At 44.2% G+C, this 23,765-nt stretch overlaps 2 protein-coding genes across 2 annotated transcripts in view; one reads left to right on the forward strand and one right to left on the reverse strand.

Annotated features, from left to right (window-relative positions):
* The window catches only part of LOC100668947 (cytochrome b-c1 complex subunit 2, mitochondrial), a 24,226-nt gene extending 22,540 nt beyond the window's left edge, over positions 1-1,686 (forward strand). The window contains exon 14 of the mRNA XM_003418810.4: positions 1,418-1,686. Coding sequence (XP_003418858.1) covers positions 1,418-1,501 — 84 coding nt within the window. The 3' untranslated portion in view covers positions 1,502-1,686. The remainder of the gene's footprint in view (positions 1-1,417) is intronic.
* PDZD9 (PDZ domain containing 9) overlaps positions 1-23,722 on the reverse strand; it is a 25,273-nt gene extending 1,551 nt beyond the window's left edge. The window contains exons 1-6 of the mRNA XM_064294800.1: positions 23,506-23,722; positions 17,934-18,027; positions 16,862-17,085; positions 15,629-15,913; positions 9,762-9,951; positions 2,530-3,205 (exon numbers count right to left, since the gene is read on the reverse strand). Coding sequence (XP_064150870.1) covers positions 2,821-3,205; positions 9,762-9,951; positions 15,629-15,913; positions 16,862-17,085; positions 17,934-18,027; positions 23,506-23,722 — 1,395 coding nt within the window. The 3' untranslated portion in view covers positions 2,530-2,820. The remainder of the gene's footprint in view (positions 1-2,529; positions 3,206-9,761; positions 9,952-15,628; positions 15,914-16,861; positions 17,086-17,933; positions 18,028-23,505) is intronic.
* Positions 23,723-23,765: the final 43 nt, after the last annotated feature.

A 23,765-nucleotide genomic window follows, 5' to 3' on the forward strand; every position in this document is an offset into this window, starting at 1 on the left:
CACTTGACTAAATTACCATTAGGTTAAACCATTTCAAATCTCTTTTCTTCTAGGTCAAAAAGAGCCCAATATTGGCAATTTCATATGATTTAACCTAATAGTAAAGTTGGGGCATTTTCCCTCCTCATCCCCAAGAAAAAAAACTTTATATCCTACTAATCTTTCTCCATCCAGCATCTCAGAATTCTCTTTAGTCTTCTCAGGCTACATTTCCCTGCTCTTGTTACATGTCTTTTCACATATAGTATTGTTCTCTACAAGACTGAGTTTTTCTGAGGGCAAGAACTATGTCCTCTATCTCTTTGTACATCAACAAACATGAACTACATGTACTGACATGTACATCAACTACAAAATAAATCCAAAAGCAGTGGTTTTTCCCAGTCCCTTCCACGTTAAAAATGCCAACTCCTCTTCCACTATAGTGGCCTCAACCATCTTCTCACCAACAGGTTACCTTGTATAGGGCACAGTGGGGAATAAAAAAGAGACAAAGCTATTTCAAGATCATAATCTTGACTTGATTGCACTTGGCCCCTAACTTCCTCATTACATACTCTCAGAAGGCTGTCCTCATGTACCATGATTTAAGTCACAGCCCAGCCATCTTCACCGTCTCTCCTCCATCAAAAAAAAAACTGACCTGAGATAATGAGGGGCTGTTTCATGGGATTACGCTTAGCCTAAAGAACCAACTTTTGAACTTCAAAATAGTGGCATAACGAATATGAGGATATAAATTTTAACTTTTAAGTTAACAGTGTGTTTTAATTGGCCCAGACTATTTGCCATTGTAATGCAGAAACAGAAACATTCAGCTTGGTCCAAGGCTGACTGCCCCACCTTACAATGTCAGTGAGGTTTTCTTATCCCCCCTTTTTTTTTTTTAATTGTACTTTAGATGAAGGTTTACAGAACAAACTAGTTTCTCGTTAAACAGTACACATGTCGTTTTATGACATTGGTTAACAACCCCACAACATGTCAACACTCTCCTTTCTCGACCTTGGGTTCCCTATTACCAGCTGCCCCGTCCCCTCCTGCCTTCTAGTTCTTGTCCCTGGGCTGTTGTGCCCCTTTAGTCTCGTTTTGTTTTATGGGCCTGTGTAATCTTTGGCTGAAGGGTGACCTTATCCCCCTTTTTAACAGCTTCCCTCCTATCTAGAGCACCGCACTTGCTCAGTTAGTTACATAATGATAGAACGTTCAAAGGCTCAAAGCTGAACTTTTCCTTCTGCATTGTCACAAACTGAAGCACCAGCCATCTCCTGTAGTTAATTTTCAGAAGAGGCTATTGTAGAATTGCTGCCTTAGAATGTCCTGTTCACAGCCTCTTGGAATAACAGAATACATAAGTTTACTAGATAGTACATTTTCTTATTTCTGTTAACTTTTTGTCGTCTTTGTTTATTTAAAGGCTGCACTGAAGTTTGTTTCTGGCAAAAAGTCAATGGCAGCAAGTGGAAATTTGGGGCACACACCTTTTGTTGATGAGCTGTAATACTGACGCGCGTAATACACGAGACAGCCGAATGCTTTCTCAACCCAGAGCAGCAAGCACATCAAAGTCAAAAGTCTCTAACATTTATCTTTTTTTTTTTTTTTTTTAAGTGAAGTGAAATATCTTAAAGCATAAATGTGGGTAATTATTCCCAACCGACCTAAATAAAACATTGTTTAAATGCTTTTCTTGTGTTTTACCTAATCAGATAATCAACAAGTACTTATTATATGCTGAGGTCTTTGTTTTTAGATTCTGTAAAAGAGACATAATATACTAGATTGAATACAGAAGCTTCAGGAATTATTGAAATTAAAGCTAAGTGACTGTAAGGATAAATATTTCCAGATTGTTATTGATGGCTTTTTAAGATAAAAGCAGTTGCACATTTGTAATTTTGGGTACCAAAAATACTCACTGCCATCAAGTCGATTGCAACTCACAGGGACCCTATAGGACAGAACAGAACTGCCTCGTAGGGTTTCCAACACTGTAATCTTTACGGAAGCAGACTGCCACATCTTTCTCCTGTGGAGCAGCTGGTGGGTTTGAACCACTGACCTTTCAGTTAGCAGCTGAGCACTTAACCACTGTGCCATTAAAAAAAAAAAATTTTTTTTTTTTAGGGCCCCCATTAATTTTTTTTTTTTGGCGGAGGGGGTGGTAAGGACAGTTAAATAGTCTGGGCCTTATCCCCTTTTTGCAATAGAATCATTTCTAAAAAATTTTTTAAATTCTCTATCAATCACATCCTGTATTTCCAGTACTTTATGTCTGAGTTTTCTTCACTGCAGCTGTTTTAATTTTCTCTCATCTCCTATCCCTCCCTCATCTGTTTCTATCCAGTCTCTTTTAAGTAATGAACTACCATTCTAACACTCAAAGTAAACGTAGGGTTTAAAAGTGAAGGGAAAAAAAAAAAGGTCTAATGTGAACAACTAGCTGAAAAAAAAATCTACCATTTCTTTTAAGTAGGGCACTCAAATCTTGCAAAAAAGAAGTAAATATCTAAAGAAAAGTGTACTTACTTTAGAAAGTGAGGCTCTCTACTATGTTCAAACCTTCTGATACTGGGGTTCCTCTGCTACATTTTCTAAAAGATGAGACATTCTTCCCAGAACAGAGGGTCTTAATGGTGTGGATGATATTGCTGTTTTGAGTTCAAGGATGTCTTTAAAGGCTTTACAGTGTAGTCATAGAAGAGAATTGATAAATCTGCACGTATTCCTGTGATTACAGCAACCTGTACACAGTGATGCACAGAAACTGGGTGCTTCAAAGAGGAATGCTCCTATAGTTATAGATTTGCCAACCATTTCCTAACCAGGTTGGCCCCTGCCCTCTTCAACTCGGGCACAGTCTTCCAGCCAAAATGCATCTGAGGTCGAGGAGGCTGAGGAAGAGGAAGATCTTTCATTGTCTCGCTTCACCATCGTCCAGTATGGAGAAGGGGCTCTCACGTCCTTCTTGTGATCTCTGTGAATCATCACGTCAGCGCTAATGTCTTTTCCTACACTGATAGTATGGTTCTTCTTTTTATATCCGTGCCATTCTCTGGAGATCGACATTGGTCTCCTTGCAGGGTAATGCCCTGTGGACTGTGGATATCTGTGATACTTAAGTCTCTTGTCTAAAACTACATCTTCGTTGTCGTCGCTACTTGTGAAAGCGTCGTATTTTGCCTGCTCAGTTTTCTTTGATGTGCTGAAAAGAAGAGTGAATGAAATAGATTCTTATTGTAGAAACATTTAACGAGATGCCTTACAGCCAGCTTTTGCTCACAAAAGAGAATACAGTTTAGTGTTACTACAACCTTTTAAGTTTTTCTCTTCTTAAAAGTAACTTTTTTTTATTGCTAAACTTAAGTAAAATTCTGACTTAAATTATTTCACACTACTTTAAAAGGCTTTTCACAGATTTAAGCCAGAATACTGACAGGGATATTAAACAAACAAAAAAAAACCCATTGCTGTCGAGTCAATTCCAACTCAGAGCAACCCTATAGGACAGAGTAGAATTGCCCTATAGGACTTCCTAGGCTGAAATCTTTACAGAAGCAGACTCCTACATCCTCCCAAGGAACAGCTGGTGGATTCAAACCAAGCGCTTAACCATTGTGCCACCAGGGCTCCTCTGACGGGGATATCCCCAGGCTCTCAAGTCTGGGTTAATTTCATGGCACCTAGAATGACAGGTTCAGCATGGCCACCTCCTTAGAACTCTCGTGGGTCGCTTGGGGTCAGCAATCAGAGAAGGTTACTGATCTCCAGAGGAGTCAGGAAACAGAGCAAGCCTTGAGCACGTACATCAGGCTTTGCCTTCTTTCGAGTTTAGAGGTATAGATTTGTAGAGCACCCTCCTACCCAGATCTCCTGTCATTCACCTTTCTACCTCTGTTGCCAAGCAAAATCTTGTCAAGTTTTGTAGCTTGCCCTAGCTGTTGGCTTTCATGACTGTTGAAACTTGGGTGATGCTTGCCTGCAAGCAGCTACAGGCCAATGTACTTTTTGAATGCCTGGAGTATCTGTACCTGCTACTACTGTCCTGAACAAATACTCTCTGTCACCTACTCCACCCCATCCTGGTGCGGTTTCCCAGCCAATCCACAACTTGATCTTTGTGATTATGAACAAACACAGTACCTTCTGTCCTGCTAAAAGGAACAGGAAATAGATTTCTTCCACTTTGACCTGTCAGACTTCCTAGGCTTATCACAAAAATCCTTGGAGATCTGCCTGTTTTATTTGCTCCTAAGAATTCCAACCGCTTTTCCTAAAGCGTCTCTCTTCTTGGTATCATTCTTACTGAGAGCCACTACTTTTAAATATTGTGATTTTGTTTGATCTTTGAGTGACTTGCAAGGAGATTCAGAAGATCTAAACAAATTGCCTTCAGACACATCCAGGCCCTCCTGAACAGCACGTGACTAGAAGTGACATCCTTTGTAACTCTGGGTTGTTGTTAGGTGCCATGGAGTCGATTTTTGACTTATAGCAACCCCATGTGACAGAGTAGAACTGCCCCATAGGGTTTTCTAGACTGTAACCTTTATGCGGGAGCAGATCACCAGGTCTTTTCTCCAGTGGAGCTGGTGGGTGGGTTCAAACCACCAACCTTCAGTTAGCAGCCAAAATGCTTAACCACTGCACCCACAGGACTCTTTTACTCTGTATTAGGTAGCTGCAAAGGACAGATAATAGAGTCGGGCTCTATTTTGGCCAAACCAGAAAACCAGACCCGTTGCCATTGAGTCAATTTCGACTCATAGTGACCCTATAGGACAGAGTAGAACTGCCTCATAGGGTTTCCAAGGAGAGGCTGATGGATTTGAACAGCCAACCTTTTGATTAGCAGCCGAGCTCTTAACCACTTGGAGACCAGGGCCCCTGTTAAGCTGGCATTAGATAATAAAGGTACAGTCTCCTTGCAAGAGGTCAGAGCTAGCTGGACACGTTTTTATTCCCCTCCACTTGGCCACAGCATTATGTGGAACAGTCTTTCCAATGGGCACGGTGCCGTTTGCCCTCAAAAAAAAAAAAAATACCAACCTTGTGAAAGAAGCCTTTTCCTTTCCCATCTGCCCTCTTCCTTATAAGTTTCTAAAATGCCCTAGATATAATTGCTTTGCTTAATTAAGGGATTTACAAAGTGCCTGGTTATTTTTCCTTAATCTTGTGGGTTTTAGCCTCATACTTAATTTGTGCTGTTCTGTTTATCTCTGCTTTTGAAAGGTTAGCCTTCCGTCCCCAGATTTTAATATTCTGAAAAACTCCTCTGGTTTGTGTAGTTGAAAGGTTTAAAATGTGATTGTTCTACAAGCAAATGGGTAAGAGCTCAGACTCCAGAGTTTCACTATCCAATACAGGGGCCACCAGTCACATGTGGCTATTTAACTGTAAACTAATTAAAATTGCATAAAATTAAAAATTCAGTTCCTCAATTGCAGTCACCACATTGCAAGTGCTTACTAGCCTCATGGAGCCCTGGTGTCACAATGGTTAAAGCAGTTGTCTGCTAATCAAAAGGTCAGCAGTTCAAATCCACCAGCCTCTCCTTGGAAACCCTATAGGGCAGCTCTACTCTGTCCTATAGGATCGCTATGAGTCGGAATTGACTCACTGGCAACAAGTTTGGTTATTTAATAGCCACGTTAGGCTAGTGGTTACCATATGGGACAATGCACATCCAGACCACTTCCACCACTGCAAAAAGTACTTACTGAACAGAGTTGCCCTAGAGACAGCTGTGCCACGTAGCCCTGAGGCCACTGGTAAGTTCACACACATCTCTCTGGGCCTCAGTTTTCTTATCTTTTCGAAAGAGTTGGTATGAGAATTAAATGATACAGTGTTTTCCAAGGCACCAGCACATAGTAAACACTCTGAGGAAGTGTTCACTGTTACTGATGTTTAGCCTTGGTGGTGCAATGGCTAAAGTGCTTGGCAGCTAACCGGAAGGTTGGGGGTTTGAACTCACCAGGAACTCTGCAAGAGAAGATCTAGCCATCTGCTCCCATAAAGATTAGAGCCGAGGAAACCCTATGGGGCAATTCTACTCTGTCCTATAGGGTCGATATGAGTCAGAATCAACTCAGTGGAAGACAACAACAACAATTATTGATTTTAATCAAAATCTGGATTGGTGAATTGCTAGGGGAAAAAATGTTCCCCAGCCCTTCCTGTAATGTGAAGTGCTACCATGCCAAGCTGTTAAGAGGCAGTTCGGTGTTTGAGGTTCTAGGGGGTAGGCCTGCAACATGAGTGAGCGTGTGTCTGATCTCAAGGGGACAGCTGCCACCAACTCCAGCCCAGTGTCGCCACATGAGAATGCAGGCCCATCTTCTGACTCTCCAGGAGAAACCAGAGATCTGAATTCTTTCCGTGAAATCTTAGAATTGTGAATTTGGCAATCAATTCATAGATTTTTCACTTTTCATATTTTGAAACGTATAAAACCAAAAACCCATTGCCATCGAGTTGATTCTGACCCATAGCGACCCTATAGGACAGAGTAGAACCACCCCCATAGGGTTTCCAAGGAGTGGCTGGTGGATTCAAACTGCTGACCTTTTGGTTAGCAGCCAAATGCTTAACCACGGAGCCACCAGGGCTCCTTGAAATGTATAGAAGAGTGCAAAAAAATACAGTTTAATGAAAAAATTATTTAAAAAAAAAATTCTAAACACACACCTTGATAGCACCCACCTGGGTCAAGAAATAGAGTATTACTGGCCCCTGGAGAAGCCCCTTTATGTGCCTGCCTTTCTCTCTAGGGGCAACCATTCTTCTGACTTTAAAACATTGTGGGAGACAAGCAAAGCAGGTCTGTGGGCTATATTAGTCCCCTGGGTGACAAGTTCAAAACTCCAAAGTAGAGTCTATGTCATATGGGCCATTTTCGGTTCTTAATTAAGTCCCTGAACCCCCCCCAAAAAACTAAACCTGCCGCCATCAAGTCAATTCCGACTCATAGTGACCCTACAGGACAGAGTAGAACTGCTCCATAGAGTTTCCAAGGGACACCTGGTGGATTTGAACTGCCGACCATCTGGTTAGCAGCCGTCATACTTTACCATTACACCACCAGGGTTTCCGATTAAGTCCCTAGCCCACTCGAATAAGTAAAAGTTCATGGCTGCAGCAGCGAGTGCTCTGGAATGCTGACAGCCATTCAGGACCACTCTTGCATCAGAGCATCGAATTTGTCACTAGAACAAAAGGATCTCGTGTTATATGGGATTCTAAGAACACCTCCTCTTCTATCCGGTCCTCAAGAAGAGTCCCTATTACTCCTGTGCTTTGGATTAAGAAACAGTTCTCAGAGATTATCTAAGTGATCTGCCTGAGATTCAAAGCTGGACTTCAGTTTTACACACTCCTTCAACACATGAGCCCTCTATCACATGAAAGTCCTGTGGTGAGTTCAGCAGAACAAGACAGACTCAACCTCTGCCTTCATGGAGTTTACATTCCATCAGGGAAACATAGTAAACAATTGACTACACAGGTTATTTAATTAAAATTGGGATAAACGCTGTGAGGGAGATCCACAGGCTACTCTGAGAACACATGACAAGTGCACTTGACAGTATTTTAACACTCCCTTTAGGAGAGCCTCTTGGATAAAGTTTGCCCTGTGAGCCTTTGAAGATGAGTAGTGATGCACTTGGGACACGAAGAGCAGTGTCCAGAGTATGTTCCAGACAGAGAAGACCACGTATAAAGGCCCCAAGGCTAAGACGACATGGCAGAAGAGCTGCAAGTCAAAGTCGGCTAGAACATGGTGGGGTTGAGGAGGAGAAGCAGCATGAGATGAGCCTGGAGTGGTACCCAGAGGTCGGCCAATCCATGGAGAAAGCCTTATAGGCCAACGTAAGGATTTGACATTTATCCTCTGAACAAAATGTGTTATAAAATTTTAAGCAGGAACATGTCACGACCAGATTTGTACTGCAGAAGGATCATTCTGGGTAGAGAACAAATAATAGTAGAGGCAGACCAAAAGGTGACTTTGACTGGGGTGAAGGTAGTGGCCAAGAGGAGAAGTGGACAGATTTGAGAGAGATTTAGAAGGCGAAATGACAAGTCTTACCAATTGTTGGGTAGGGCCAGAGGGACAAGGGAGATGGAGAATTCAAACACAACTCCTATATTTCTGGCTCATTCACCAAGGATAACACTCAGTAAGATAGGAGCCACCAGAAAAACACGGATAAACTGGCTTTTGACTTTGGACATAATGAGTTTGAGGAGTTTATGAGGAAGATATCAAATTGGTGTTTAAATACACAAGTTTGGAGATATACAATTTGAGAGGGATTAGTGTACGGACAGTAACAGAAACCACAGCATCAATGAGATTGCCTCGGAGACTAAGAGCGCCAAGGACTAAACCTTGAGGAACTCCAAAGCTGGGAAAAAGGAGACCAACAGGAAGTGACCAAGATAGGAAAATCAGGTGAGTGTGGTATCACACAAGCCTGGGGAGGATACTATTTCAAGATGAGTTTGAAAGTGGCGGGGGTGGGGGTGACAAATAATCGTCTAATGCTACTCAGAAGACAAAGCCTGATAAATGTCCATTGGAATCAGCAGTATGAAGATCGTGGATGACCTTGGGAAGAGGCCTTTCAGGCGAGTGGTGAAGGCAGGGCCTAGACTGGAGCATGTTGGGGAGTGCCTGGGAAATGGAGTCTTCAGGAAATGGGATGTTTCATACAACTCTTTCAACAAGTTTGGGGGTTGGCAAGGGACAGGGCAGTGACTGGAGGGGGCAGAGACAGGAGATGTGGTTGAGGTAGGTTTCACTAAGATGGCAGAGGCTTAAAAACGTTTAAATGTTATTGGAAAGGATCCAGAGAGAAGTTGACGATACAGGAGAGAAAGGAAGAAAAGGGATTCACAGCACGTGTTTAAGGGCGGTCTCTGGAAAAAGGGACATAGTTGCAGGTGGGTTGGTAGGCTGAGTTCCCACTGGATGGCTTGTGGTTTTTTCTAATTCCAAGTTCCAAGCTCTTGCCTTCACCATTCTGCCTCATATTGTGTCCTGTAAGATCATCCCTTCCAAAAGGATTTTAAAACCCACTAAATTATTCTAGGCAAAACTGCTGCAAAAGACCTCTTCAGGGTGTTAAAAAGCAAAAATCTCACTTTGAGGACTGAGATGCACCTGACCCAAGCCATGGTATTTTCAATCACCCCATATGCATGCAAAAGCTGGATAATGAATAAGGAAGACCAAAGAAGAACTGATGCCTTTGAATTATGGTGTCAACGAAGAATATTGAATATACCATGGACTGCCAGAATACCAAACACATCCGTCTAAGAAGAAGTACGGCCAGAGTGCTCCTTGGAAGCGAGCATGGCAAGACTTTGTCTCAAGTCCTTTTTAGACATGTTATCAGGAGGGACTAGTCCCTGGAGAAGGACATCATGCTAGGCAAAGTAGAGGGTGAGCAATAAAGAGGAAGACTCTCAAAGGCATGGACTGACACATTGGCTACAACAACAGGCTTAAACATAGCAACAATTTGTGAGGATGATGTAGGACCAGGCAGCATTTCATTCTGTTGTACATGGGGTCACTATGAGTCAGACCCAACTCAATGGGACCTAACAACAACGAATTATTCTGGAGGTGTCACCACTCCCTTCAACCACGGTCCTGCAGTTACCTCACCTCTCACATTAATCCTGGACGCTGTGCTTCACAGACCCTGGGGTTCTGTAGTGGAACAAAGAATGGCATAGCTACTTACCGTGTTACTGGGAATTTGGTCTCAGGGATTAAGTCATGTATTTCTTGCCATTCTTGGGGTATATCAATAAAATCTCGGTAAACCTTGATTTGTAGCACTGATCCTATGGTGATATGTTGCAAAAGCTTTAAAAATTCTCGAAGAGTGTATCCTAACACATTGGCATGGCCAACACTAATCAGAACATCACCTGAAAGAAAGAAAATTATCAGAATGAAGATAATGGTTTAAAGGGGTCATATTGATTTCTGGCTAAAAGTGAGGTGCTTGGTTTTATGGTTCATATTGTTTGCTCATTTTGAACCAAAACCAGGCTTCAGCCTTATTTAATAAAAGTGTTCATCTCGGTGGCATGAATGTCCTTTGCATAATAAAGAATACATGCAGGAAGTTTCTCGATAGTCGTGTAATGGTAGATATTATATCATGTTTTTGTGACACTTTTGAAGTCCTTGATGTGACACAGGCTAAAAGCCATTTATAATCGGAACCATTCTTTAGGATTCTAAAAATGTATTTATTTCAAATAAAATGAATGGCTACTATTAGCACAGAAAAAAACCACTTACACTAAGTGATGAATAAATGACCTACTTTCTGTTATACTTGCCTGGCAATTTCCAGCGCCCTCCACAGTAAGTAGACCATATTAAACATCAAATCTTTCATTATAATGTTCTGCCCTTGTGCCATATTATTAAGCAAATAGTTCTGTATGAAATACTGACCAATAAGCATGTTTTAATTAAATTTTAAGATGTATATTCAGAAAGTATACCAGTTCAAAGGGATTCGACAGCTAGGTACCCAATTTTAGGGCACTGCTGGACAGGGAGGGAGGCATAATGGTCAACCACGGAGCTTTTGAGCCCCTAGCAGATGGGAAGAGGCTATCTCCTTGGCAACAAGCCCTTCTACCCTCAAATTGGAAGCTAAAAAGACCAATTATTCACTTGTACTGGCCTCCCTCGGCTCCCTGCCCCCAACAGCTAGGTCCTGGACATGTAAACTATGTCCAGCCATGGGACACGCCCACCTGAGTCACTGAACCTGGAACAGGAGATGCTGCAAGGAACATCTGGTTTCCAGGGTTAGTTATACATGGCCTTTGTTCTCGCCCCATTTTCCAAGCCTGGTTCTCCAGTCTTTCTGGCAAGTCTGTCAGACTTGGTATCCTAAATTCAGAGCCTTACAGAATTGTTTAATCTTGCTTACAATGAAGAATACTAATTGCCACACGGGCATTCAACAAGAGAGGAAGGAATAATACAAATGAATTGTCTGGAAAGGATAGGCTTGCACTGGGTGAAATCGAAGTCTTCAGATCTTACTAGAACTAGTGTCCCACCATATGGCAATGGGGATTTGATAGCTGACATGAGATGAAATAACTCCAATGAATTCCCAAAGGATGTGTTTGTCTCTGGGCGTGGGAAGCTAGGGACCCTTCAATCACCCCTTGTTCCAAGATAGCTGAAGCCTAACCTCAGAAAAAAAAACTAAAAGTAGTAGTTTTTTTTGAGGAGACAAGAATTGAGATGAAGTACTACCTTCTATTTGATACTACACCCCACTGTGCTTAAATCAGGATTTATACTGATCCCAAAGGAAGTCTCCAAGGAATGCAAGGACAAATGTCCATAGTACTGGATCCTACCAGAAACAAAAAGTCCCAGGATTCAAGGAAATGAATATTAGAAGGGTAGAAAATAGCTGCTACTTTGGTCTTAAAAAGCAGCTAAGGAGTAAAACCGACCAAGTGAAGTATCTGAAACTAATTCAGAATCAAATGAACCTTCTCCCAGCCACCTACAGACTGAGGTACAAAGCAGAGCTTGTCCTACAGAGGTTAATTACAATGGCAAAGAGCTCCCTGGATGAGCTTACACAGTGCCTAACGTTAAAAGGAGTGTTTATAGCCCAAAGCAATGGCTTCGCGGTCTGCTTAATTATATTGTAAAAGGGTGACTTTTATCAAGAGGGCAGAAAATAAACAGCCTAATTCCCTGACCGTTCTGGCTGCAAAGCAAATGTGTCATTGTATGAATGTGATTACCCTGGCAGCAAATATTAACATTGCCCTTCATAAAGAAACACCAGTTTAGTGTTTATGAACACCAACCTCATTACACATTTTTTTTCTGTTGTAATGGGCTGTAAGAATCACATTATATAAGCTTTGTCTCGATTACCTATATTAAATTTGCAGCAGCCAAGCCACTACTGAAAAATAGATCGTATGGCTTTTTCGCCATCTCTCCTAACTAGCCTGGAAGTTCCATTAGATCCATGTGGTTAGGGAGCACATTTGTTTGGGTCACCACTATACCCCCTGGGGGCCTAGCATGGTGCCCAAGCACAGCCGGCATTCACATAAACGCATATTGAATGACTATGACCTGGTAAGGGTGGTGGTCAGTAAGCGACTTTTATCTTCCGAGCTATATTCATTTCTTAAGCCTTTGGGTGTCAGACTGTGTGCTGATCAGTATCAGTACCTAAAGCCACAATAGCCAAAAGGAATTCAAAGTTTAGCTAGAATAAACTAACACTCAACTAAAATTAGGAAATTGAGATCAACTTCTAGAGACCCTATTATGAAATACCAATAGAAATTGAAAACACATGACTGAGAAATAAGTGCCTGGGGCTGGAAGGCAATGTAGTTTAAAAAAAAAAAAAAAAAAAGTCTCCAAGAATATCACCTCCCCAAATCTCAGAATCACTGGAAAAAAGGATGGAATTACAGAGACTTTGAAATGTAAGTGGTGAAAACAATGTGGCTGACTTGTCATGAAGAGATTTGGGCTCTAGACTTCTCCTGTAATGAAATTTCATTTCCAGTCATTAGGCGAATGGCTAGAAGGGCCTGGACTTCTTAGACAGACTTGGGTTCAAATCCCAGCACTGACCAATGACTTAGCTGTACTTCACTGGAAAAGTTACTTCACCTCTCTACCTCAGAGAAGTGTTCCAAAGCTTAAACTAGATAATATATGTGGAATCACCTTGCACAATGCTTGGGACAAGTGCGAGCCTATTATTCATTTATTAAGCACAGACGTAATAGATGTGTCTGTTCTAGAAGTAAGTCTTGGATTTAAAAGATGAATTCAACACTGCCCTGACCTCACGGAGCCCAGTAACTGTAGTCTCCACATGAGATTCTATTTCATGAGCATAAACATGTACTCCTATCCTACTCTTAGCAAGTGTACACCTTGGTTATTAACCAGCATCTGTCACCTGACCCCGGAGAAGCCAAGGAAAACAAGCATGGGGCCTGTCCCGAAGTTCTTTTGCTCTGGAAAAGTCCAGAACTCTCTCCTTCTGGTGGTTTGTTCCCAGCACCAAGGAGTGATATGTGGGAAAATGCTTCAAGATAAGCGCAACTTTTGTAAAAGCATCATGTATCTACCTTCTTCTTTACTCCACTCCTTCTAACCCTGGCTGCCAATTAGAATCACCTGAGCAGCTTTCAGGAGCCCTGGTGGCGCAGTGGTTAAGAGTCTGGCTGCTAACCAAATGGTCAGCAGTTCAAATCCCCCAGCCACTTCTTGGAAACCCTATGGAGCAGTTCTACTCTGTCGTATAGGGTTGCTAGGAGTTGGAATCAACTTCACAGCAACAGGTTTGGTTTTGGTTTTTCGGAGAAGCTTTTAAAACCTAAACTGCCTTAGGCCCCACATCAGACTAGTTGAATCAGAACCTCTGGAGAGAGGGGACCATGCGTCTTAGTTTTAAAAGCTCCCCAGGTCATTCTAACATGTCATCTGGGCTGCAAACCAGTAGTTTAAACCATTGGGGCTTCTGTATGACAATAATTTTTTATTTAAAAAAAAAAAAAAAAGACAGCTCTAGAGAATTCCTATGTAAAAGCAGCCTAAGAGAAATGATTGCCAACATTTTGGCGGCACTTTAGTTTTCAAAGCACATCCATAAAAACTATCTAGCAACCTCTGACTAAGGCATATTGTTGTTGTTGTTGTTGTTGTTTGGTGCTGTCCAGTTGATTCCAACTCATAGAGACATGTGACAAAGTAGAACTGGCCCACAGGGTTTTTCAGGCTGTAATTTTTATGGAAGCAGATCCAGATCGCCAGGGCTGGGTAGGTTCGAATTACCAACCTTTCAGTTAGCAGCCAAGAGCTTAACCATGGCATCACCAGGACTCCTTGACAAAGGTATATTATCCTGATTTAGAGACAAGGCCGCTGAGGCCTAGAAGGTTATGTGACTTTGTCTAAGGTCACAGAACTAGAAAGTGGCAATGCCCCAGCCAGAATACAGCCCAGTTAACACTGCTCACCACTTCACCATCCCATCAGCATCAGGCCCAGGGTAGGCACAGGGAAAACACATCTTGAATTATGTAGAAAATTCCTTCACCCAAAGATAAGAGAATCCATTAAAACCCATTGCCATCGAGTAAATTCCAACTCATAGCGACCCTAAAGGACAGAGTAGAACTGCCCCATAGGGTTTCCAAGGCTGCACATCTCTACGGAAGCAAACTGCCTCGTATTTCTCCTGTGGAGCAGCTGATGGAGCTCTTAACCACCGTACCACCAGGGCTCCTAAAGATAAGAGAAGCAGGGCAGTATTGGCAAAGCACTTGTGCTGTGGAGTCTGACCAAGAGGATTCAAGTCCCTGCTTCAGTGTGACCTTGGGAAAGTTTCTAAATATCTGATTCCTTATCTGGAAGGTGGTTTAATGCAGAATCGACCTCACGGGTTGTCAGGAGGATGCAATGAGATGATGCACCTAAAAGTTTGCAATGATTAACTCTGCCTGCAAAAGAAGAGGAAACCCTGGTGGCGTCGTGGTTAAGTGCTATGGCTGCTAACCAAAGTGTTGGCAGTTCGAATCTGCCAGGCACTCCTTGGAAACTCTATGGGGCAGTTCTACTCTGTCCTGCAGGGTCGCTATGAGTTGGAATCGACTCGATGGCACTGGGTTTGGTTGTTTTTTTCTTGTTGTTGTTGTTTTTTTGTTTTTGACAAAAGAAGAAATCCTTATCCACAGAGAGTCATAAGCTCTGAAGCGACACTGCCTGTGTCTGTATCCCACTTACTAGATGGGGGTAACCCTGGCAAGGAACTTGATTTAGTGAGCCTCAGTTTCCTCACCTATAAACCCGCTGCCATCAAGTCAATTCCAACTCATAGCGACCCTGTAGGATAGAGTAGAACTGCCCCATAGGGTTTTCAAGGCTGTATTCTTTATAGAAGCAGACTGCCACATCTCTACCACAGAGTGGCTGGTGGGTTTGAACTACCAACCTTTCAGTTAGCAACTGAGCGCTTACCCACAGTACCACCAGGGCTCCTTTCACCCATAAAAAATCCACTGTTGTCAAGTCAATTCTGACTCCGCAACCCTATAGGACAGAGTAGAAGAGGAGCGGCTGATGGATTCAAACTGCAGACCTTTTGGATAGCTGCTGAGCTCTTAACCACTGCACCACCAGGGCTCCTCACCTATAAAAGACAGATAACACTAATAGTTCCTACCAAGAGGGTGGAAACCCTGGTGGCCTAGTGGTTAAGTGCTACAGCGGCTAACCAAAAGGTCGGCAGTTCAAATCCACCAGGTGCTCCTTGGAAACTCTATGGGGCAGTTCTACTCTGTCCTGTAGGGTCACTATGAGTCAGAATCAACTCGATGGCAATGGGTTTACCAAGAGGGTTATTATGAGAATTAAATGAATGAATACACACGGCAGTGGGAGATTTATAAGTGATAGCAACTGGCTGGCCCATAGAAAGCTCTCAACCAATGTCATCCTCATGGTTACACTGATGTGTAAAGGCCAAGTCTCCCAAAGGCGATAGGAGGGAAGGGAGGCGGGGGAAACCACCATCACCTGGCTGGAGTTTCCCGTCCTGGGCTGCAGCTCCCTTCTTGATGAGGTGGATGATTTGGAGGTAGGGACCATGCTGGATGATGATCAGGCCTAATCCCAGGCTGCCCACGGTGAGTTTGGTCTTCTGCGTTTTGCTCAAGGTGTGTACAGACGCCTTGACCTTGAGGCTGACTTGTCCTTCTAATAGAAAGAGGAGAACTTGTTTCAGTCCTTCACCTAGAAGGCTGCACGGCAGTAGTGCACTGGGGTGCTGAACTAGACCCCTGGGGCAGTTCCTAAACCTCTCTGTTCCTCAGTCTTCTCATCTGTAAAATGGAGATGATATTAGGGTCTACCTCAGAGGGTTGTATTAAGATTTAAAGGAGACAGTTAAAGGGCTTTTGCACTGGTGCCACTGCTACGCTGCTGAATGGTGACTCTCCTGACACTCCATTCCTTGTTTCTAGGAGGTCACCAGTTGAAGAATGGAACTATGCTGAGGTGCCCCCTCCCACTTTAAGCCTACCCAAAAAATGTAAATCGGAAACCCTGATCTACAATCTGTTCCCTTGTCTTCAAAAATTCTCTTGTCTGTAAAATAAAACAACGTAAGTACTACGAAGATACTGTCTTCAGAGATTTTCCAGGATTATAAGAGCAACTTGGGGCAAGTCATCTCTGGAGTCTCTGTTCCCATGTATACGGTAAAGCTGTATCATAGGCGAAGCCTAGGTTCCAACCTCGGCTTGCAAATTAGATGTCTTTACAATGTGAGTCTGCTATAAAAAGTGGGCCCAAAAGACAACAGGGCTAAGAGAAAGAAGCCAGACTCAAAAGCCAGACTCATCCCATGTTCATGGCATTCTCCATGGGAAGGAAAACAGACGGGGGTGTCAGGGGCTGGGCGGGTAAAGGGATAGGCTGCACAGAGGCAGCGCAAGGTAATTCTGGGGGTGGCAGAACTGTTCAATATCTTGATTGTGGTTGTGGTTAAACATCGGTACACTATATTCGTCACAGCTCAGAGGTATACACCGAAAACAGAGGCAGGAGCGATCTTACTGTGTGTAAACGACACCTCAATAAATAATGATGGCCAGAGGTTATCTCCCAGCCCATTCCACAGAGGAGGGAAAGTGAGGAACCCTTGGTTCCCAGGGCATCTCCTCCTCCCTCCCTACTCCCCAGTTACCCTTCTTGCTTTTGCGGCTGGCCTTCTCCATGGCCCCGAGAAGGCAGGTGCCTCAGGAGGACCTCCCCGGAGCCGGAGCCGAGGCTGGAGTCGGTCCAACTCCCAACAGTTTCGAACCCTAGAAGCGTGTGCACACTGCAGGCAGACAGCGGGCGACAAGGAAACCACCGACACTGAGATTTCTTGCGCCTCCCCCTCGGGCAAGACGCCAGGGGGCGCTGTTGCGACGTTGTCCAGAAGCTGTGCGGCAGCGCGATCACAAGGCCTCAGGAAACACCGCAGGACACTGAGCTGCAAAGTAGTGTCTGAAGGGTGTACAGAACTTCTGCAGGGACTAATAGAGTGCCTGGCCCACAGTGGGTTCTTCATTCGTTTTTTCTTTTTTAATATTCTATTGTGTTTTCGGTGAAAGTTTACACAGTTAATTAGGTTCCCATTTGACAATTTGTATACAAATTGTTCAGTGACATTAGTTACATTTTTTGTGTGTGTCAACATTTCTCTTTAATCGTGTTCTGGTTGTTCCATTTCCAGGGCTCTAGTTTCCCTACCCCTCTATCTTCTCTGCTTTAGAGTAATTGTTGACTTCTTCATCCCATTCTTGGTGAACCACTGAAGAAGGGAGGGCAGAGGAAGCAGATAGGAGAGTTTCTCAAAGACGTGAGATGCCTTACACAGGAGGATGATAGAAGACCATAGAATACCCTGCTGTGCTCCTAATCATGGTGTTTTAAAATACTGTTACAGCTCCAGCTGCGTTGTGACTGCACTGTTCTCGTGGGTATGCCAAGTGAGGAAAGGCCAAGGGTGGCCTGAAACACTGAGTCACGTTGGGAGAGGACTCAATTCTTCCTCCTTTCTTCCAAATTAACCCTTCCTCCCACACCCATTCATTCATACAACAAATACTTACTGGAAGCCTGCTCTGTGGTTTGTGCTGGTGTTGGGGATACAACAGTTCCCAAGACACTCTATCCTCTTAGAGCTTACATATAAAAAAGAGATGAAATGGACAATTTGCAGAAAATATAAATTATAAAAAATAAATTACAGAAAACAACACAATGAGGTAGGTCCCGATGCTCTCACCACGCTGATGAAACAAGGGCATTCATTCCTTCAACAAATGGTTACCAAGCAAGCACGTAGTAGGTGTCAGGCACTGTGCACTGGTTACTGTGGTCAACCTGGATGGGTCCCAGTTTGTTCTGCTCTTCTGTACCTCTACCTAGGGAACAAACCAGGCCAAATTTCTCGTTGGATAAATTTTATGTCGCAGAGCCTGATACAAAGGGAAAGGAATGGAGTCAGCTCCAGCCCTGCTACTCTCAACCGCAGAGTCTCCTGCTGGAGGTTTCATGGGACAGTCGCCTGTTTCTTCCTCCAAGCAGCCTGGATGGCATATTTACCCAGATGCCAAATCAGTTCTATCATAAAATGCATCCTTCATGGCAGCACTTTTCACAATAGCCAAAATGTAGAGACAATGGAAATGCCATCAACAGAGGAACGGATAAGCAAAATGTGGTATATGCATACAATGGAATATGGCTCAGCCATGTAGAGAAATGAAGTCCTGATGCATGCCACAACATGGATGAACTTTGAAAACATTGTGCTTTATGGAAATGGAACAAACCAGAACGGAAGTAATGAAAGTTGACACTCTGTGAAAAATGTGAGCAATGTCACTGAGCCAATTGTGCAGAAATTGTTAAATGGGAACCTGATTTGCTGTGTGAACGTTGACCAAAAACACAGTAAAATATTTTAATTCAAAAAAAAAATTATGCTGAGAGAAATAAGTCAGTCACAAAAAGACAAATACTGTATAATCTCACTTACATGAAATAGGCAAATATATAGAAGCCAAACTTACTAGTGGGGGGGGAGGGGCAGAGATGCTACTGCTTAGGAGGCAGTGAGGTTATGCTAACAGTGGTAGAATAATTTGGAAAAGGACAGCAAGAATGGTTACACAACATGAAGAATGTAATCAGAGTCACTGGATTATACATGTAGAAATTGTTGAATTGACAAATGTTGTGTATACTTTCACTACAATTATATATACACACACACACACAAAGGTTGCCTTTGAGTCGATTCTAACTCATAGCAACCCTACAGGACAGAGAAGAACCACCCCAGAGGGTTTCTAAGCCTGTAAATCTTTACAGAAGAAGATCGCCACTTCTATCTCATATGTGTGTGTATACATATATATATACACACATGTATACATATATAAAAAAAAATTTTTTTATACATATATATGTATATACACACGAGATAGATGTGGTGTATACTTGTGTGTACACATATGTATGTATACACGTATGTATGTATACACACATATATGGAGGAAAAGGACGCACTGTATATATATAAGAAGGGGAATGGTGAGAATGTGTGGGGATAAAGCACATTGGCATTGGAGGTTCTGTGAAGGGAGCCTACCATAGCTTGGCATATAGAGGGCCCACCCACCTTCCCTCCATCCCAGGCTGAAGCATCTCCTTAGAACGGATGCCAAGATCACATTGATCAGTGGAATTGCAAGAGAGAAACTGCTGTAGATGCTATACTGTTCAGATCCCCCTTCAGGACTGATACCCTCCCATCCCACCCCCACCCCCACCCCCACCCCCCCGGCTGCTGCTGGCTGAAGACAGCCCCTTGTCCAAGATCACATCTTCCCAAGGCAGCCAGCATCCAATGACTGGGGATAGGAGAGGAGAACAATGATGAGTGTGTCAGTTATGCCTCAAGACGGGGGTGACGGGAGTTTAGTTTGTCCCACTAACCCTCCTCTTACATATCTTCCCCAGGAAAAGATTCCCACCAGGGTCCTGAAGGTGCTGCTCTCAGAATTTACACGAAGCGAATGGATCTGCGCAGCACCCTAGGCAGACTGTATGTAGCAAATGCTGTGCTGTCTAGGTCCCCCTTCAGAACTACTGGGGAGGTTATAGGTTGACATCTCTCAGCCATCAGCCTTCTGGGAATTGCCCTTGGCTCAATAGAGCTTCTCATCCAAGGTTACGCCCCATTCCTAGGCCAGCCAGCATTCAATGGCAGGTCCATGCAGGGATATAAACGCCTGGCCCCTTTGCCCCAGCTCAGAGCAATTCTGAAGGGCTGTCCCAGCTTCAGAGCTCCCTGCAGGGTCTGCCAAAGCTTCCTATGACTGCACCTCAACCAGACCTCTCTCTGCCCAATCCTGCTTCCTTCTCTTCCCCCACAGGAGTTGATCCTGAGAGCACCCCCTAATAAACTTCCTACATGCTCATCTCTCAACTCAGTCTGCTCCAAGGGAACCCAACCTGTGAGACAAACTGAGATTTGAGCACTGGGCACAAGCTATTAACCTCTGGACTTACCTCTTTTGTCTTCTTTAAATCCAGAACTCACAGGTCCATACATGTATATACACATACCACACTTTTGGCCTGTTCGGCTAAAGCTGACCACCAGAGAGGCAGTGTTCTTTATCCTGACAGGCTGAAGATACTCCCTAAAGGAGTGATCATACAGTCCCTTCCATGGCTTTCCCTGAGGTCCCATCTGGATCCAGCCTCTTCTGCGCCAAGGACAACCATCATGATAAAGCATGTCATGCTCATGGCCCTTCAACAGCTGCAGAATGACTATTTATGACTTTAGGCTGCCAGCATAGCTCCCTCCTGGGGGCCTTCTGTGTTCTTCTGGGTCCCTAAGGACTTTCTGCCAAAAGAAGCTTCATGGTTTATCCTTTCTGTGAATAGAAAAGTCCCAGCTGCTTTGCTTAGGGGTGGATGAGAGGATGGGATGCTTCTATCACCGAGGCAGAGTGCTTGGTCTGGGAGTCTGTTAGGTCAGGTGGGGAAAGAGGTCCAGAGAGGTGACGTGACTTTCTCAAGGTCATGTCTTAACCCAGTAGCAGGGCTGGGACTAGAATACAGTACTGTATTCTTTTTATTCCACCACACTGCCTCTCCCTAATCCCGAGGGTTTGCCTCTAATAAAATCTAGACTGAGATGTAGAGAAGGGAACTGATTTGCCCTGTAAAATCGTGGAGAGAGACTTGGAACTCTGGTATGTTGGAGGGCAAGAATGAGATGGGTGGCTAAAAACAGAGATTAGCAGGACATCTGCCTACAGAGTATCTGGTCCTTGCTCACCACACCCTCCATCCTCCACTTCTCAGTTGTAAGAAGGGATGTGACCATTGTCTGCAGTGATGTGAAGCCATTACTTTGACTAAAATATATTTTTTAATTTTTTTAAACTCAATACTGGTTATTTTTGTGCTTTAATCTTAGATTCAAGGTCCCTGGGTGGCACACACAGTTGGTGCTTGACTACTAACCTAAGCAGTAGCATGAAAGTAAAGACCAGGCAATCTGCCTCTGTTAAGATTACAGCCAAGAAAACCCTATGGACCAGTTCCACTCCGTAACACATGGGGTCATCACAAGCTGGAATTGCCTTGATAACAACTAACAACGATCTTAGATCCAGAACCTATTGTGGAGGGACAGAGGTGGGAAGGGCTAGGAAATGCCCCCTGGGGTGGAGGGAAGAATTTATATTTGTATTAAACCCAAAAATCAAGTCATCATCATTCCACTCAGAGTTTAAAAAAACGGGCAAATTGTTCCAACATTTCACTTTAGGATTCTCATCAACTAGCTAGTAGTGACCCATCAGTGGATATTATTTGGGACAAGGAGGAATTTAGTCCTGCATAGTTAGAGCTTCTTTTATTACCGGGAAATAGAAAAATCAGATTAAGAAGCTGAGACTACAACACTACCAAATTTCTCCAGTACTTTAGAAAGTGAACATCTCCTGCAGTAATGCAATAAACATTCTATCTGGGTCCCCAGAATATTTGAATTCTCTCCTGCCAACTTCTGTGGCAGAGGAAAAACAAATTCTATTATAACAATAAAAAAAAAAAAATTCATCCCAAGAGACCGATGTTTGGACAGGAATGTCTATAGACCTGCAGTCGAATCCCTCTTTACTCAGTCTGTGTGGTACACTCAGCTCTTTGCGCATTTTCTGCAAAGCTGTTGGCTTTGGTGGAATTTGAAACCTGCTGAGTTTTATGGATATATAGGTATTCCAAAAATAGAGACAGATGTCACTCTTTTAGTTCTTTCTAGATTTGACCTAGGTGGCATTTAAAAGGGAGGAAACAAGCTTCTCATTTCCTGGTTGGTATAAAAAAAAAAAAAATTTTTTTTATAACCTGGAGGACCCTCAGGGAAAGAGCTGGGTTTAATGGTGATTTGGCCCATGAGCCATGGAAGAAAAGGAAACTTCCACTAGACAGCAAAATTATAGATGGATAGATCGTCTGTATTACTAGTAAGTTATGCAAATATCTTAATTTGTTTCTATTTATCCATTCAACCTAAGTCTCCCACCCCTACCCCAACTTGGTGAATAGTAGCACCAAACACCCTGGTTGCTCAGGCCCAAAACTTAGGAGTTATTCCTGAGTCCTGTCTTGCTTTCACATTCTTCCTCATCTATCAGCAAGTCCTTCACTCTACCTCCCAAACATCCAAAGCTCTCCGTATCTCACCATCTTCACTACTCTCACCCCAGCCAAAGCCACTATTTTTTCTTCTGGACTCTTAACTGGTGTCCCTGCTTTCAGTCTCGTCCCTGCCCCCTACCAATTATTCTTCACACTAGCATTCTTTACAGATTAAAAAAGATCATGTCACTCTCCTGCTGAAAACCCACCAAAACCTTCCGGTTGCACTTCAACAAAACCCAAACTCTATCATGGCCCCCAGATCCCTACATCTGGCCTCCGCCTACCTCTCCAACGTCTCTTAATACCACTCTCCAGCCACACCAGCTATTTTATGCCTTGAACCTGCCAATCTCGTCCCTGCCCAGTCCCCTCATGCTCTTTGCACATGCTGTTCCCTCTGTCCGGAAGTCTTGCCCAGATACCTTCACTGTGCAGATCTTTTATGACCTCAGTGCAAATGTAACCTTCCCTGACCATCCTAAGTACCACACCTCCTCTCCCCCCATCACACCAACCCCCATTTCATTCATGGATCCCCAACACCCGGCATTATCTTTATTTTAAAATATCCACTTTTTTACGTGTTTCTGTCTCTTCCCGATCAGAAGGTAAGTTTCAGGAGAGCTGGAAGCTTGTCAATCTCTTGTCACTTCAGTACCTTCGGCACTTACAGCAGTGCCTGCCTGACGCACAGCAGGTGCTCCATAGCTATTTCCTAAATGGGGCAGTTCCCGTAGCTGACAGACACGCAACAGGCAATGATAATACAAGGTGACAGGGCTGTGTGGACTCGCCCCTACCCAGTCATTCGGCGGGAGTCTGGGCCGGCCTCCAGCGGGAGCACTGTCGTCTCCCTGCCATCCCTGTCTCCCTTTTGAAAGGTTAAAGATTGGGGGTATTTTGTGCCTCAACGGTAACCTACAACAACAGTATCAATATTATCAGCAAGAAAGCCGAGAGGCGAAGCAGCTGGCTGGAAGAGAACCGGAGCAGGGCAGGGGCCTGAGCCGGGCAGGTGGCGACCAGGGCCCGCGTAGCCAAGCGGACAACCGAGGGAGGGTTGCGAGGGAGCGGAGCGGGCCTGTGGAGTTCGGGAGAGTAGGGCCGCGGGCAGCGGAAGGCAGCGCCGAAGCCGGCGGCAGAGCCGGAGGACTAAGAAGGGCCTCCACTGTCCCGGAGTGCCGGCTTCGCCAGCGCTTCGGCTTCGCTTCCGGGTGAGGGGCGGGCGAGGGGAGTAGTTCCGGGGCGGGCGGCGGTTCCGGCTGTGCGGGCCGCGCCGCGGCTGCTGGTCCGGGGCGCGCGGAGGGCGCGAGCGGCGCGCGGGGGCCGAGGGGGCGAGAGGCGGCGGCGGCGGCGCGGGGAGTCCGGGCCCCCGCGGCGGCCCATGGGGCGCGAGGCGTGAGGCCGCGGCCTGCCCGGGGCTCGGGGG

The sequence above is a fragment of the Loxodonta africana genome, chromosome 12, assembly GCF_030014295.1.
Source record: "Loxodonta africana isolate mLoxAfr1 chromosome 12, mLoxAfr1.hap2, whole genome shotgun sequence".
In the NCBI taxonomy this organism is placed as follows: Eukaryota; Metazoa; Chordata; class Mammalia; order Proboscidea; family Elephantidae; genus Loxodonta; species Loxodonta africana.